This window comes from Macrotis lagotis, chromosome 4 (assembly GCF_037893015.1).
Source record: "Macrotis lagotis isolate mMagLag1 chromosome 4, bilby.v1.9.chrom.fasta, whole genome shotgun sequence".
In the NCBI taxonomy this organism is placed as follows: Eukaryota; Metazoa; Chordata; class Mammalia; order Peramelemorphia; family Peramelidae; genus Macrotis; species Macrotis lagotis.
Genome location: NC_133661.1, coordinates 102,319,788 through 102,340,253, shown reverse-complemented (window position 1 = coordinate 102,340,253; position 20,466 = coordinate 102,319,788). Strand labels below are relative to the sequence as shown.

At 32.5% G+C, this 20,466-nt stretch overlaps 1 protein-coding gene across 1 annotated transcript in view; it reads right to left on the bottom strand.

Annotated features, from left to right (window-relative positions):
• LOC141522702 (guanylate cyclase 2G-like) overlaps positions 1-20,466 on the bottom strand; it is a 95,571-nt gene that overhangs the window by 30,635 nt on the left and 44,470 nt on the right. Inside the window, exons 14-15 of the mRNA XM_074236203.1 lie at positions 15,579-15,747; positions 12,436-12,591 (exon numbers count right to left, since the gene is read on the bottom strand). Of these exons, the coding sequence (XP_074092304.1) occupies positions 12,436-12,591; positions 15,579-15,747 (325 nt within the window). The remainder of the gene's footprint in view (positions 1-12,435; positions 12,592-15,578; positions 15,748-20,466) is intronic.

Below are 20,466 nucleotides of genomic sequence, written 5' to 3'. Positions count from 1 at the left end.
TATACTATACTATACTATACTATACTATACTATACTATACTATATTAAACTATACTATACTTTACTATATTATACTATACTATACTTTACTTTACTGTACTATACTATACTACACTACACTACACCATACCATACCATACCATACCATACCATACCATACCATACCATACCTTACTTTGCTATGCTATGCTATACTATACTACACTACACTACACTACACTACACTACACTATACTATACTATACTATACTATACTATACTATACTATACTATACTACACTACACCATACCATACCATACCATACCATACCATACTTTACTATGCTATGCTATGCTATGCTATGCTATACTATACTATACTATACTATACTTTACTATACTATACTATACTATACTATACTATACTATACTTTACTTTACTGTACTGTACTGTACTATACTACACTACACTACACCATACCATACTATACTATACTATACTATACTATACTATACTATACTATACTATACTATACTATACTATACTACACTACACTACACTACACTACACTACACTATACTATACTATACTATACTATACTATACTATACTATACTATACTATACTTTACTATACTATACTATACTATACTTTAGTACGCTACGCTACACTATACTATACTATACTATACTTTACTATACTATACTATACTATACTATACTATACTATACTATACTATACTATACAATACTATACTATACTATACTTTACTATACTACACTACACTACACTACACTACACTATACTACACTATACTATACTATACTATACTATACTTTACTATACTATACTATACTATACTATACTTTACTATACTACACTACACTACACTACACTACACTACACTACACTACACTACACTACACTACACTACACTATACTATACTATACTATACTTTACTATACTATACTATACTATACTATACTATACTATACTATACTATAGTACGCTACGCTACGCTACACTATACTATACTATACTATACTTTACTATACTATACTATACTATACTATACTATACTATACTATACAATACTATACTATACTATACTTTACTATACTACACTACACTACACTACACTACACTACACTACACTATACTATACTATACTATACTATACTATACTATACTATACTATACTATACTTTACTATACTATACTATACTATACTATACTATACTATACTATACAATACTATACTATACTATACTTTACTACACTACACTACACTACACTACACTACACTATACTATACTATACTATACTATACTATACTATACTATACTATACTATACTATACAATACTATACTATACTATACTTTACTATACTACACTACACTACACCATACCATACCATACCATACCATACCATACCATACCATACCATACCATACCATACCATACCTTACTTTGCTATGCTATGCTATGCTATACTATACTATACTATACTATACTATACTATACTATACCATACCATACCATACCATACCATACCATACCATACCATACTATACTATACTATACTATACTATACTATACTATACTATATTAAACTATACTATACTTTACTATATTATACTATACTATACTATACTATACTATACTATACTATACTATACTATACTATACTATACTACACCATACCATACCATACCATACCATACCATACCATACTTTACTATGCTATGCTATGCTATGCTATGCTATACTATACTATACTATACTATACTATACTATACTATACTATACTATACTTTACTATACTATACTATACTATACTATACTATACTATACTATACTATACTATACTTTACTTTACTGTACTATACTATACTACACTACACTACACCATACCATACCATACCATACCATACCATACCATACCTTACTTTGCTATGCTATGCTATACTATACTACACTACACTACACTACACTACACTACACTACACTACACTACACTATACTATACTATACTATACTATACTATACTATACTATACTACACTACACTACACTACACTACACTACACTACACTACACTATACTATACTATACTATACTACACTACACTACACTACACTACACTACACTATACTATACTATACTATACTATACTATACTATACTATACTATACTTTACTATACTATACTATACTATACTATACTATACTATACTATACTATACTATACTATACTATACTATACTATACTTTACTATACTATACTATACTATACTATACTATACTATACTATACTATACTACACTACACCATACCATACCATACCATACCATACCATACTTTACTATGCTATGCTATGCTATGCTATGCTATATTATATTATACTATACTATACTATACTTTACTATACTATACTATACTATACTATACTATACTATACTATACTATACTATACTATACTATACTATACTATACTGTACTGTACTATACTATACTACACTACACTACACCATACCATACCATACCATACCATACCATACCATACCATACCATACCATACCATACCATACCATACCTTACTTTGCTATGCTATGCTATGCTATACTATACTATACCATACCATACCATACCATACCATACCATACTATACTATACTATACTATACTATACTATACTATACTATACTATACTATACTATACTATATTAAACTATACTATACTTTACTATACTATACTTTACTATATTATACTATACTATACTATACTATACTATACTATACTATACTATACTACACCATACCATACCATACCATACTTTACTATGCTATGCTATGCTATGCTATGCTATACTATACTATACTATACTATACTATACTATACTACACTATACTTTACTATACTATACTATACTATACTATACTATACTATACTATACTATACTATACTATACTTTACTGTACTGTACTGTACTGTACTGTACTGTACTGTACTATACTACACTACACTACACCATACCATACCATACCATACCATACCATACCATACCATACCTTACCTTACCTTACCATACCATACGATACCATACCATACCATACCATACCATACCATACCATACCACACCACACTACACTACACTACACTACACTACACTACACTACACTACACTATACTATACTATACTATACTATACTATACTATACTATACTATACTATACTATACTATACTTTACTATACTTTACTATACTACACTACACTACACTACACTACACTACACCATACCATACCATACCATACCATACCATACCATACCATACCTTACCTTACCTTACCTTACCATACCATACCATACCATACCATACCATACTATACTACACTACACTACACTACACTACACTACACTACACTATACTATACTATACTATACTATACTATACTATACTTTACTATACTATACTATACTATACTATACTATACTATACTATACTATACTATACTTTACTATACTACACTACACTACACTACACTATACAATACTATACTATACTATACTATACTATACTATACTATACTTTACTATACTACACTACACTACACTACACTATACAATACTATACTATACTATACTATACTATACTATACTATACTATACTATACTATACTATACTATACTACACTACACTACACCATACCATACCATACCATACCATACCATACCATACCTTACCTTACTTTACTATACTATACTATACTATACTATACTATACTATACTATACTATACTATACTATACTATACTATACTACACTACACTACACTACACTACACTACACTACACTATACTATACTATACTATACTATACTATACTATACTATACTATACTATACTTTAGTACGCTACGCTACACTATACTATACTATACTATACTATACTATACTATACTATACTATACTTTAGTACGCTACGCTACGCTACGCTACACTATACTATACTATACTATACTTTACTATACTATACTATACTATACTATACTATACTATACTATACAATACTATACTATACTATACTTTACTATACTACACTACACTACACTACACTATACTATACTATACTATACTATACTATACTATACTTTACTATACTATACTATACTATACTATACTATACTTTACTATACTACACTACACTACACTACACTACACTACACTACACTACACTACACTATACTATACTATACTTTACTATACTATACTATACTATACTATACTATACTATACTATACTATACTATACTTTAGTACGCTACGCTACGCTACACTATACTATACTATACTATACTTTACTATACTATACTATACTATACTATACTATACTATACAATACTATACTATACTTTACTATACTACACTACACTACACTACACTACACTACACTACACTATACTATACTATACTATACTATACTATACTATACTATACAATACTATACTATACTATACTTTACTACACTACACTACACTACACTACACTATACTATACTATACTTTACTACACTACACTACACTACACTACACTACACTATACTATACTATACTATACTATACTATACTATACTATACAATACTATACTATACTATACTTTACTATACTACACTACACTACACCATACCATACCATACCATACCATACCATACCATACCATACCATACCATACCATACCATACCATACCATACCATACCTTACTTTGCTATGCTATGCTATGCTATACTATACTATACTATACTATACTATACTATACCATACCATACCATACCATACCATACCATACTATACTATACTATACTATACTATACTATACTATACTATACTATACTATATTAAACTATACTATACTTTACTATATTATACTATACTATACTTTACTTTACTGTACTATACTATACTACACTACACTACACCATACCATACCATACCATACCATACCATACCATACCATACCATACCATACCATACCTTACTTTGCTATGCTATGCTATACTATACTACACTACACTACACTACACTACACTACACTATACTATACTATACTATACTATACTATACTATACTACACTACACCATACCATACCATACCATACCATACCATACTTTACTATGCTATGCTATGCTATGCTATGCTATACTATACTATACTATACTATACTTTACTATACTATACTATACTATACTATACTATACTATACTATACTTTACTTTACTGTACTGTACTGTACTATACTACACTACACTACACCATACCATACTATACTATACTATACTATACTATACTATACTATACTATACTATACTATACTATACTACACTACACTACACTACACTACACTACACTACACTATACTATACTATACTATACTATACTATACTATACTTTACTATACTATACTATACTATACTTTAGTACGCTACGCTACACTATACTATACTATACTATACTTTACTATACTATACTATACTATACTATACTATACTATACAATACTATACTATACTATACTTTACTATACTACACTACACTACACTACACTATACTACACTATACTATACTATACTATACTATACTATACTTTACTATACTATACTATACTATACTATACTATACTTTACTATACTACACTACACTACACTACACTACACTACACTACACTACACTACACTACACTACACTACACTACACTACACTATACTATACTTTACTATACTATACTATACTATACTATACTATACTATACTATACTATACTATACTATACTTTAGTACGCTACGCTACGCTACACTATACTATACTATACTATACTTTACTATACTATACTATACTATACTATACTATACTATACAATACTATACTATACTATACTTTACTATACTACACTACACTACACTACACTACACTACACTACACTATACTATACTATACTATACTATACTATACTATACTATACTATACTATACTATACTTTACTATACTATACTATACTATACTATACTATACTATACTATACAATACTATACTATACTATACTTTACTACACTACACTACACTACACTACACTACACTACACTATACTATACTATACTATACTATACTATACTATACTATACTATACTATACAATACTATACTATACTATACTTTACTATACTACACTACACTACACCATACCATACCATACCATACCATACCATACCATACCATACCATACCATACCATACCATACCTTACTTTGCTATGCTATGCTATGCTATACTATACTATACTATACTATACTATACTATACTATACTATACCATACCATACCATACCATACCATACCATACCATACCATACTATACTATACTATACTATACTATACTATACTATACTATACTATACTATACTATACTATACTATATTAAACTATACTATACTTTACTATATTATACTATACTATACTATACTATACTATACTATACTATACTATACTACACCATACCATACCATACCATACCATACCATACCATACTTTACTATGCTATGCTATGCTATGCTATGCTATACTATACTATACTATACTATACTATACTATACTATACTATACTATACTATACTTTACTATACTATACTATACTATACTATACTATACTATACTATACTATACTATACTATACTTTACTTTACTGTACTATACTATACTACACTACACTACACCATACCATACCATACCATACCATACCATACCATACCATACCTTACTTTGCTATGCTATGCTATACTATACTACACTACACTACACTACACTACACTACACTACACTACACTACACTATACTATACTATACTATACTATACTATACTATACTATACTACACTACACTACACTACACTACACTACACTACACTACACTACACTATACTATACTATACTATACTATACTATACTACACTACACTACACTACACTACACTACACTACACTACACTACACTACACTACACTACACTATACTATACTATACTATATTATACTATACTATACTATACTATACTATACTATACTATACTATACTACACCATACCATACCATACCATACTTTACTATGCTATGCTATGCTATGCTATGCTATACTATACTATACTATACTATACTATACTATACTACACTATACTTTACTATACTATACTATACTATACTATACTATACTATACTATACTATACTTTACTGTACTGTACTGTACTGTACTGTACTGTACTATACTACACTACACTACACCATACCATACCATACCATACCATACCATACCATACCATACCATACCATACCATACCTTACTTTGCTATGCTATGCTATACTATACTATACTATACTATACTATACCATACCATACCATACCATACCATACCATACCATACCATACCATACCATACCATACCATACCATACTATACTATACTATACTATACTATACTATACTATACTATACTATACTATACTATACTATACTATACTGTACTATACTATACTATACTATACTATACTATATTATACTATACTATACTATACTATACTATACTATACTATACTATACTATACTATATTATACTATACTATACTATACTATACCATGGTGAATCTAGTATAATGCCTGGCATGCAGTTTCTAATTAATTAATGCAGGCTGAATTCATTTGACTACTTAAAAGGCAACTCCTGGCAATGAAGGAATCTTTTGTAATCAAATGGCAATCTCTTAATTTATCTCTTTTGAAAGTTCAATTTCTGTACATTGTTTTATATTTTATTGAAATGCAGTGATATAAAAGTCCTAGAAATTAGAGGCATTTTACACTGAAAGTTCATTTTTATTTTATTTCTTTTGGCACTTTAAATTCCATCCTATGTACAGTTTACTTAGCAAAAAAAAAAAGTCACCATGTTCTGTTTATCTTAGTTTCCTTCCCTTCTATTGTTAACTCTCACAAATAATTTATTAAGCATTCTGACAGCACATTTTGATGAATATATTATTTTCAGAAAAATACACTCAATAATGGAATAAAATGAATCTAAAACAATGGTCCAGCAGGTAATTATGTTTCACTTAAATGTAGCAGGAGGAATTTTAGATGAAACCATCTATTGTTGCCTTACAATAATAAATAAAACAGATCAAGGAAAGAGACAATTATTCCATGATCACTTCTACTGTCTTATGTTCAGTTCTATTACATAAAGCATAGCAAAAAATAAAAATTTGAGAACAAAATCACACCAAGAGTCTAAAATGTCTCAGGAAGTCCATTATTATCTGAGAATATCTAAACAGAGAACACATGACTTCTTCCTGACTTCCCTGTCTTTAATGGTTAGTGATACAGCATTTGATTTTTATTTATTTGACTTTATTTTGGTCATACTTAAAGAGATCTTTTAATCTAAGCCTCACTATGGGGGAGTTGAAACATTTAGAAGAAAATATGAATTTGGTCACAAATAATCTCTGCATCCATTAAACTAAAACATACAGATTTCTCTCTTACTTTACCAACTCACTGTCTGCCAATAATAAAATAATAAAATAACAAATAATAAAATGGAGTCTGGTGAATTTAACCAGAGAATGAATGTCTGTGTGTGCACATGCCTGTGTTTATGCAGAATAAAAGAATAATAGAACTAGAAAGTCATTTAGAGACTAACTTCTTTTTCCAAATGGGAAGACTGAGGTCCAAATTGTTGGAATGGTTTAACCAAATTCATACAGTAAATTAGTCATAAAAACCCATTTTCCAAAACCAAATTTCAATAGACTTGTTTCCATTTCCTTTAATTAATCCTTTAATTTCTCCAAACAGTGGATCTGTGAAGATTACAACCCATGCATATCTTCTCATATTAGGTGATTCTTATAGATATCTTCCTATAAATCCTCCATGGGGGGGGGGGTCAGTCCACTATACACCAATGTTTCTATTGGTTTCTTGACATGGCATATATACCAATTTAGTATGCAAACCTCCCATCAGTTAGACCTTGCTCTCACTATGTCCCACCTGTCTCTTATCATGTACAACAATGATGAAATATTTTGTAACATTTTAACAGAATTTTTGGTTGCAGGTACATTTCAACCCACACTTATCTACCATGTGCCTCTCTATTGATGACCCACACATTTTATTTTTTTTGGAAACTATGGTATTCCATGACTTACAATCATATGGAATCACCTTAAGTATATTGATGTTAAAAGATGAACCTTTGAATATGGGAAAAGACATAAGTTTTTTCCCAATGAAAATCCAGCACATTCCTTTTCTTATTCAAGGAATAAGCCTTCTATCTAATTTATTCATTGATCTTTTCTCTCATCTTTAGAAGTTCTGGGAATTCTGTGACTTGGTTGAATCTTTTGCCAAGGTTTCAATAAATTTATTTACATTCCCAGTGTTTTCTTGTAACTGTATTATGATGACACTACACAGAATGTTCTACCATGATCTTAAACAAATTTATAATATAAATATATCTTCTACTGTATTATCCCTTTCCTTTACAGGGAAATCAAATGTTGACTGAGTGAAGCAGTTTTTAGACTTGTTTTTCTTATTGTGACGATTTACATGTTAAAGTTCTTAGGAAATGAAAATGTGTCATCCATTTCCTGTTTTTGGTATTGCTTATAAAGGTAAATCTTGAGCAGAATCAGTTATGTGCCAGATCCTTTTCTAATCTGGATTCTTTCTGCTAATTTAGTGCTGATTTTGATTTTAAACCAAGGGTCTGATTGTACCTAATTAACAAGCACTTATTAGACCCCTGTTACTTACCAGGTACTATGTTAAATAATTGAAATACAAATAAAAATGAAAACATTCTTTGCCCTCGAGAAATTTATACTATAATGAGAGACAGCATACCAACAACTCTGGAGATGTAAGATATAGAAATGGTACTTGGAAGGTATGATTAGAGAAAAAAGCAGAAGAATGGAGAAAGATGGGGAAAGGCTTCTTACAAATGGTGAGATTTGAGCTGAGACTTGAAGGAATCCAGGAAAGCCAGAAGACAGAAAGTATCCCAGACACGGGGTACAGTTAATGAAATAGCACAGAGTCTGGAGGTAGAATATGGAAGCTGAGAGAGGAATAGTAAAGAGGCTAGCATCACTGGATCACAGAGACCATGGCAGAGAGGAAAGTTTAATAAAACTGGAAAGGTAGAAAAGATCCAGATCAGGAAGGACTTTAAAAACCAAAGACCTGGTTTTGTATTTCCTCCTGAAGGTAGTTCAAAACCATTAGAGTTTAGTAAGTAAAGATATGACATAGTCAAATCTGAATTTTAGGAAGACTACCTTGGCAGTCTGGAGAAAGATAGAATGTATTGAGAAAACACTTGAGGCAAAGAGTCTAACCAGAAAACTATTGTGATATTCAAGTCATAAAGTAATGGGAGTCAATGCCTAGGTGGTAATTTCATTAGAGGAAGAAGGAATGCTGTGCTGCCAAGACAACCTAAGTGGTGGAGTGGATAATCAGGAAGACCTGATATCACATCCTGCCTTAGACATTTACTAGCTGTGTGACATTGGGTTAGTCACTTAACTTTCTCAGCCTCAGTTTCCTTATCTGCAAAATGAAGTCAATAAAAAGCACCTACCTCAAAGGGGTAATGTGAGTACCAAATGAGATAACACATGCAAAGCACTTTGTAAACCTCAGTGTGTTAAACAACTAAAAACTTTTTAATAATAAGGTCTTATCACAATTACTGAGGGGATTATTCTTATTGAATACTAGAAAATTAGATACATTTGTTTCTGTATATTAGAAATATAATCTATTCCACTGATCAATCTCTTTGCTAATACTAAACTATTTTAATAATCCCTTTGTAATATATTTTGAGACTGGAACTGTTAGATACCCTACATTCCCATTATTTTTCATTATTTCACTTGAGATTCTTAAACTTTTTTTCTTCCATATGAATTTTACTAATATTTTTTCCAGTTTTATAAGAAATCCTTTGATAGTTTAATAAATGAGGCATTGAATAAAGTAAATCAATTCAGATAATATTGTCATTTTGTTATATTGGCTTATCTGACTCGGGGACAATTAATTTTTTTATTATTTAGGTTTGCTTTTATTTCAGAAAACAATTGTTTGTGGTTGTATTTATATTATCATTCTTATGAAAGAACTTCATAGACTCTTCTTTAATGTGAATCTCAGGCACCATCTTCGCATGAAGCCTTTTCTGGTTTCCTTAACTGCTAGTGTCATTCCTCCCAAACCATCTGTATGTTTGTATATATTTGCTAACTTTCTATTTATGATATGTACATTATATATGTATTTGGGCATACATATATAATATGTACCAATTGATTCTTCCATTAGAAAAATGAGCTTCTTGTAAGTAGGGATTGTTTCATTCTTCATACATTTATTACTAGTACTTAATCCATACTAAGTTAAATGGCTTACCCAAGGTCACACAACTAGTACTATATACCAGAATCTTTTATATAATATATATTTTATAATTATTTTTTGATTGATTAAAGCAAAAAAGAGGAAAGAAGAAGTTATTAAATTCAACAAACATTTAAGTTCCTAGTTTATGCAAAATATTGTGTTGGAGAATATAAAGAATAAATAATCATATTATTAACTTTAAATTGTTAATCATAATCATATTTCTAACTTTAACTTGTAAACTTTAAAGTGCTTACCTTACAACAATCCTATAAGATAAATATTGAAAATATTATTATTCCTATTTTATAAATGAAAAACCGAGGCACAGAAAAATTAAGTGACACAATTGGAAATGATTAAGAAACTTAATAGTTCCAAATATAATGAACTTTTTCACAATGAAATATTTTCTTTACAACCTTTCTTTATGTGACATATCTCCAAATATCTGAAATAAATCATATGTGATAAGAGAATGGAGGACATAAAGTAAAATGGCAGAGGTGGGGGGTGAGGATGAGGCTCAGATTCCAATGAGTATGGATAGACTAGACAAGAAAATCTTTAAGGTCTCTTCCACATCTAAGTCCTATGATCTTAGAAGGAGGGAGTATTTGAGTTAGGCTTTAAAAGAACAGAAAGGAAGAGAAAAAGAAATGAATTGGCAACATCTGGTAGGCATGGGTGATAAGAGAATACATCTGTTCCCTACTTCCAGCTCTGCTGATTGGGTTAAACTGTCATTCTTTGGGAGCTAATGACTGTCAATTCAATTCACTTCTTTCTATCTACTCACTGTGAACATCATGTTCCTTTGCTTTTGATTTCCTGGTTAAATATTTTAAAAACAGAGCAACCAAACAAGAGCCTAGATGCCAGATATGAGAGAAAGAAAAGCCAAGAAATCAGATAAGCTTTACCTTCAGCCTCCTTGTTCAGGTCTTCAAAGGGCCCACATTGATTGTTATAAATAAGTTCCCTCATTAGGATAGCAAAACTATAAACATCTCCTTTCTGGGTGCCATTAGCTGGAGGTTCCTCCAGTCTTAACAGCTCTGGGGCTGTCCAGTAGAGTTCTGCAAGCCAAAGGGGAAATCATTATGGATGACTGACCTATACTTATGTAAGGGACTTGGCAGCTGACTTTTCTAAAGGAAAAAATAACAGGAAAAAAAAGAATCTGGCAAGAGAGGAAAATAACTCCATGCTACAACTTATATTAAGGGGGAACAGCTAGTTGTTTGTATTTCCTATTTCATGTTGCCCCCATATCTCCCAAAGATTCTATGCCATCCTTCCAAAGCCACACTCTCTCACTCCTTCACCCCAAGCCCAATAGATGAATTTGCTTAAGGAAGAATTGATCTAGGTTCAGGGGGTGAGAGGGTGGTCCATGAGGTATTTTCAGAACTGAATGAAAGAAAAAGTCCTGGAGTGCTGTCATTATTAATCAATTAAGAAACAAGCATTCTGGGGCAGCTAGGTGGCGCAGTGGATAAAGCACCGGCCCTGGAGTCAGGAGTACCTGGGTTCATATCCGGTCTCAGACACTTAATAATTACCTAGCTGTGTGGCCTTGGGCAAGCCACTTAACCCCATTTGCCTTGCAAAAAAAAAAACAAAAAAAAAAGGAAACAAGCATTCTGATTCTTGGAAAAAATTCTTGACTGACTAATAAAACATCTAGAAAAAAAGTGGTTATCACAGAACTTCAATGAGAACAGATTATTCATTTTAGTTCAACAAGCATGGATTAATTTCTAGGCTACACTTTGAAAATACAAAGGCAAAAATCAAACAGTGCCCTCTGGATTATATATACCAGGGTGCATATATAAGTAAACACAAAATATATGCAACAGAAATATAAGCTACTTTCAGACAAGAAGGATGAGGAAAATTCTCATATCTAAGTACACTTGCATGTATTTTTTAATGTTTATGTATAGGCAGTATAATCTCAGCAGAGTCTTTGAATGAAACTAAAGCTTCTAAAAGGTACAGGTAGGCAAGTGCTTTCTAAGCATGAGTGATAATAGAGGTAAGGAGATAGCAGATGATATACTGTATATTAGTAACAGAAAATGGACTAGTTTACCTAGAACAGGAATATAGGGGGGCATTAAGGAAAGTAATATGTAATAATCCTGGAAGGAGAGACAGGGGTTATAATATGAATATCCAACTGGAGCTCTTTGTGCTGGGGAGTGGTATGGTGGACTGTGCTTTAGGCCTAATCTGTGCTGGTCAGCCAGCCATATGACTTTAAGCAAGCTCCTTCCTATTGGCAGACCTCAGCCTTCTTCTCTTTTGGAAGGAAGATGATATTTAGACTGTCAAAATTTATTATTTTGTATTTCAATTATTTTTGGATATGTCAGATTCCCCTCCCTGTCCCCATTGTTTCTATTGGATATAAGGCTACTCCATCCATCTGGATAAACCAGATTCTCTTGGTTCTTATTGGGAAGTGAGAGAGTTAATCACCTGAACTCTTGAGCTAGATTTCTGGATTTCTAGAGTCACAATTTTTTGACATTTTGGTACTTGTTCTGAAGACTTTAACCAATGGGTGAAATGTAAACAAACAAGGAAAAAGTATAGAATTCATTAGGTCTTGGTGATGAGTTGGAACAAATCTAAAAGAGAATGGTTATGATGTCAAGAGTAATAAAAATCACATGAAAATTGGTTGAACAAATTGAAGATTTTTAGCCTAGAGAAAACAAGACTTGAGGAAGGGGAGGAATCATAATAGTTGTCTTCAAATATTTAAAAGGCTGTCACATGAGGAAAGGATTTCACTCATTCAGCTTAACCCTAGAGGGCAAATCTAGCAAAAGGGGATAGAAATTGAAGGAAGACAGATGTAGACATGTAATAAGGAAAAATTTGGTTTTTTTTTAAATCAGAGTTTTCCAAAAGTAGCCTGGGTTACTTTAAGAGACAGCAGATTTCCTTTCATTAATGGTTTTCAAATAAAGGCAGGATAAACACTCATAAGGTAAGTGATGTGATACAATGGAAAGAGCATTGAGAACTGAGTTCAAATCCAAGTTCTATGCCTGAGTAATTTTGATTAAGTAATAACCTCTCTGGATTTCAATTTCCTTCTCTGTCAAATCTCGGAGGGGAAGGAATTGAACTGGTGACCTCTAAGTGTACATATAGCAAGGCATGTCCTAGAATCCATTATACTACCAAATCAAAAAAATCTTGACGAGATCTTAGAGATTAACTAGTCCAAGTACCCCATTTGGAGAAGAAAACTGGACTACTTGCCAAAGATGAAAGGGCTAGCAAATGATTGATAAGGGATTAGAATTCAGATTTTCTAATTCCTTAACTAGTATTCTTTTGACAACACTATGCCATTTTCTACATATACCTTTCATGCTGCATTTTACTGGCTTCTTTTCCCCTTCTAGGTGACTCTGGAGTGTCATTTTACATTTATTTCACCTGTACAAAAATGCTGGGGGTAGAGGGAAAGGGCAAAGAGAAATAATGAAATTTCTTTCTATTAGTCAAGGTCCTCATTGTAAAAATTCATGAACTTGTAGAGTCTCTTCAAAGTCACTTCATGACTCCACACCAGACAGTGACAACATAATCAGCTTCCATTACACTCTATCAGAGGAAGTCCTCAGTATCCTTCAAATAATATTTAGAGAGTAAGTCAGGGAGTAAGAGCTGAAAATTACCTAGTCCAAATCCATCATTTTCCAGCAAAGGAAACAGAGATGCAAAGAGATGAATGTATTTGCTCAGTGTTATACAACTGTGAGTGACAGAGCTCAGATAAGAACTGAATCTCCTGACTCCCAACCCAGGGAATTTTCCATTCGATAAATTCATTTGCACTTAGAGGTCATTTTCTCTATCTTGGTGAGGAGGTCAGTCACATGGCAGCCAACTCAAGTCAAACAAAAAAAGGACAACCCACATTTACACATGTATAGGTATGCATACATGTGTATCATCTGGAAAGCAGAGATGGGAGAAAAGAACAACATCCTATGACTATTATAAGACCATAGGATGCCCAAATTCTATGAATTACCTGAGTAATCAGTATTTTTTTCATTCTTTGATCTGGACTTTCTTCCATGCTTCAGTTCCCAAAGTCCAAATCCAGACAGCTTCACCTGCATTCGACTATCAATTAAGCAGTGAGAAGGTTTCAGGCTGCCATGGGAGTTCAATGGGCTTTTATGGAGAAACAACATTCCCTGGTCAGGGTAGAAATAAAATATAATCAAATATATCAAACCAATCTCTCCCAAATATCACAAAGGAAATACAAAAGGAAATATATGTATACATATATATATACAGATATGCATACTCATATATATAAGCATATGTATACATACAGATAGATAGATATGAAAAAAAGAGCAGAGATAAGTAAAAAGGGATTTCACTGGAAATTCATTTAGCAGTCATTTATTCAATACTTACTGGAAAGAAACACTGTATTAGGCACTATAAAGGACATAAAAGAAAATGAAAAAACAGTATCCCTATCCTAAAGAAGAATACAATCCCATGAGGAAGACAAAAAAATGAAGCAACAAGTTACCATGACACAGTATATTATCTGCCGAATTTGGAATAAAGAAGATCAGAGATCAGATCCTGATTCCAATAATGTGTCATCACAGGCAAATCACTTAGCATCTCTTAATCTCTTTCCTATTCTATAAAATTCAGGCAAAATAACTGTACAACCTATCCCACAGGTTTGTTCTATAACTCAAGTGAGGTGATTGCTATAAAGGACTTTTTAGTCCTCTATAAAAGTCCATGATCATTTTAAATGCCAAAGTATGTTAACAGGAAGTAACACAAAATAATAAAATCACTGAACTTGAAAGCCAGAGACCTAAATTCTTTTCTCTCTTATTAATCACATGACAGAACAGCTACTTTTTTTGTGAAATGAAAATAATAATATTCAGACTGATTTTCTATGTCACAAAGGTATTGTAATGTCTGAATTCAATTCAACATACAATTATTAGGTGTTCACTCTGTGCTAAGCAAAGACAATAGACAAGCCAGTAAGAGTTCTTGTCTTCAAATAGTGTACATTATATTGGGAGAATCCAAAAAATAAATTTATATATATTTATAGAGATACATAGATATATTTCTATATGTGTAGTATATGTAGATGTAGATAGATAGATCTTTACCTATGTGGGCCCTAGCCTAATCCCACTTACCACTAGATTCTAGATGGTGGGGTTGACTCATATCACCAAGAAACCTCTTACCTCAAAGTCTGACATCTCAATGAAAGACTCTTTGATGAACAGAGTCACTGTTCATCAATCTTTTCAGTAAAAGAGAGTGACACTCAGAATTATCACTTGCTCTGCCAGTACCATTAGGTCTTCTCATCTGTCCTGCTGTTGTACCCTCCAGAATCTTGAGACCAACTCTTTCCCATGCCATGGAACCCTAAAGCCTCATGGACCTTATCATTCTTCTTGGAGCTGACCCCTTATATATCTTTTGTCTTCCACAAATAGAATGTGAACTCTTGGAAAGCAGAAACTCTCAACCTTCTATTTGTATTTCTAGTATTTGGAATATATAGTAAAAATTTAATAAAAGTCTTTGTATTTGATTAGTGAGCATACTGCAAAGTAAATAGAAAGCAATTTCATGAAAAGGGAGAACACTAAGAACCGAGGGGATAAGAAAAAACTTCAATCTTATGTAAAAAGTCATGTTAAGGTGAACCTTGAAGGAAATTAAACATTTCAAGACATGGAGATGAGAAAGGACAATATTAGAGACATAGGAGACAATCTATGAGAAAAAGAAGCAGAGAATGGAACTTTGGAGCAGCTAGGTGGCACAGTGGATAAAGCACTGGCCCTGGAGTCAGGAGTACCTGAGTTCATATCCGACCTCACTTAATAATTACCTAGCTGTGTGGCCTTGGGCAAGCCACTTAACCCTATTTGCCTTGCAAAAACCTAAAAAAAGAAAAGAAAATGAAAATGAAACTTTACAGAGTAAGTGTTCAGTTGGCTAGACTCCAGAATGTATGAGGTAATGATCTGAGAGGAATTTCAGAATTGAGATTATGTAAGATGAATAGTTTGGGATAATTAAAAAGCTCAAGGGTTTGAATATTTCTGTGTGTAACTAGTTGAAATGGAATGAAGGTGCAAATCATAGGAATTAGGAGGTTGATGAATTGGGAGACAAGAATTTTGAAGGGATACCAACATATCTGACAAAGCCAAGAGTGAAGGTCAAAAAAAGACTAGAAGTCTGGTCTTATTTCCTAGAGAAAATGGAATGACCTGGGGGCCTCTAGATAACTTAACAAAGAAATGGTAATTTTTTTTCTTCCATTAGGATATAAATTATTTGAGGACAGGGATTTTCTTCCCAATTTTGACCTTTCAATTCTCAGAAAAATCAAGCAATAAATCAACAAGCATATATATCCATCATCCATGCACCAGGCAGTATGCTAGGTGTTAGATATAATCAGACAAAATCTGGATTATTTTAAGGAGTTTCTAATTTAGCTGGGAGGGACAACATGTGCACACATATAGGTAAGTACATACAAGACAAAAATAAGATAATTTAAAGGCTACTGGGAAGGATATAGCAGCTGGTGGGAGCTTTAAGAAAATCACTGTGACAGTCATTTGGCAGATAGGATAAAATGGAGAGAGCTCTCAAGGAGCTCAACTGGCAGTTTCTTTGCAGTAACCATAGTGCATTGTGATGGAGGTTTTTAAATGAGGTGACCTCCTTCCTTAAGTATTGTATATGAAAGAGCTTGCAATGTGATCACTGAACCTCCAACAGTGATATTTAAAAGATTATGGGGCAGCTAGGTAGCACAGTGGATAGAGCACTGGCCCTGGAGTCAGGATGACCTGAGTTCAAATTCGACCTCAGACACTTAACAATTACCTGTGTGACCATGGGCAAGTCACTTAACTCCATTGCCTTACAAAAAACAAACATGAACCAAAAAACAAAAACAAAAGATTATGGAGAACAGGAAAACCTAACCTTAAGGACTTAATGGGAGTCAGTCAAACTGTGACCTGGGAAAGACCTGGCTGGGAAAAAACAAAGTCTCCCACTGTATCCAGGACCATCTGCAGTTGTCCTGATCCATATCTGGCCACTGCACCCAGATGACTCTGTAGGAAAAAGTGAGACTGGTGACTTTGCACAGCACCCCCTCTTCAGTCCAACTCATTTGCCTATTATAGCATCACCTCTCTGCTGTCATAGTCTTTTCCAAGAACTAAAGACAAGCAATAAACAACAAACAACATATTTAAAAGATTATGGAGAATAGGAGAAGTACAACAGGACTGAAGAAAGGTAAACATTGCCCTAATTTCCTTTTTTTTTTTTAGTTTTTTCTTTTTGCAAGGCAAATGGGGTTAAGTGGCTTGCCCAAGGCCACACAGCTAGGTGTCTGAGACCGGATTTGAACCCAGGTACTCCTGACTCCAGGGCCGGTGCTCTATCCACTGTGCCACCTAGCTGACCCAAAGCAAACATTGCCCTAATTTTCAAAAGAAGATAATTGAATGTACCAAACTATAGGTCATTAAACTTGACTTCAGTTTCTGGCAAATATAAATGATGGTTACTATACAACTGGAGAAAAAAAATAGTATTCACAAAGAGCATGCAGTCTTGACAGACTAATCTCATTTCCCTTATTAAGGCCAGTCCTAGAGGATGCTATAAATCCAGTGTACCTAGATTTAGGAAATCATTTGATAAATCCTCTCATACTATTCTTGTGAAAAAAATAAAGAGATGTACACTACATGATAGTTAAATGGTTTTGAAACTATGAACTCACTGGACTCAAAGAATAAAAAATTTAGTATAATGGAAATAATGGTCAGGCATGAGGCTCTGTTTAAGTACCACTTCTACCACTTACCAAGTGTGATGCTGGGAAAATTACTGACATATTGTGTCTCTTTTCCTCATCTGTAAAATGAGGGGTTAGATGGGTTATGTTCAAACACTCTTTCTGTAATTTTCTGAATATTCAAAGTAAGTCTTCAGTAATTGCTCCAATCATATGAACTTAGTCTTGTACTGTTAAACATTTTTTACTGGTGACATGAATCAGTGCAAAGAGGTCATGTTGCTGTTGTTCAGTCCTTTCAGTCATGTCTGACTGCTTGTAATCCCATTTGGAGTCTTCTTGCCAAAGATACTAGTTGTGTAACCTTGGGCAAGTCAATTAATCTTTCCATGTCTTGACTTATCTGTTACCTGGAGTAAATGATGGCTCCTAGCTAGGTGGTGCAATAGATATAGCACCAACCCTGGAGTCAGGAGGACCTGAATTTAAATTCGCCCTCATATGCTTAATAATTACCTGGCAGTGTAACCTTGGACAAGCCACTTAATTCCATTGCCTTGCCAAAAACAAACAAAAAAAGATGGTACCTAGTTCACAATGTTGTTGTGAGGTTCAAATGAGCTAATATAAGTTCAGCAAGATGGCACAGTGAATACAGCACCGGCCCTGGAGTCAGGAGGACCTGAGTTCAAATCCTACCTCAGACACTTAATATTTGTTTAATTGTGTGACCTTGGGCAATTCACTCAACCCCTGTTTCTTGCAAAAAATCCAAAGAAAAGGAAAAAAATAACTAATATGTATAAATTATTCTGCAAATTATGAAGTGTTATATTTTTAACTTTTAAATTTTATTATTATTAATAATAATAATAATAATGGAAAGTCTTATACTTGGTGTTTTGGGCTAGACCTAAGAACATCATCCTTGAAGTTCAATATTGGAACAAAATTCATAAGTCAATTAACAAAAGAGACTGGTAGCCATGGAAGGAGAAGGCTTTTCAACAAAGGAATGCACGGAGAACATTTCAGGTTGATACAGTTGACCACAGGTCTCTTGCCT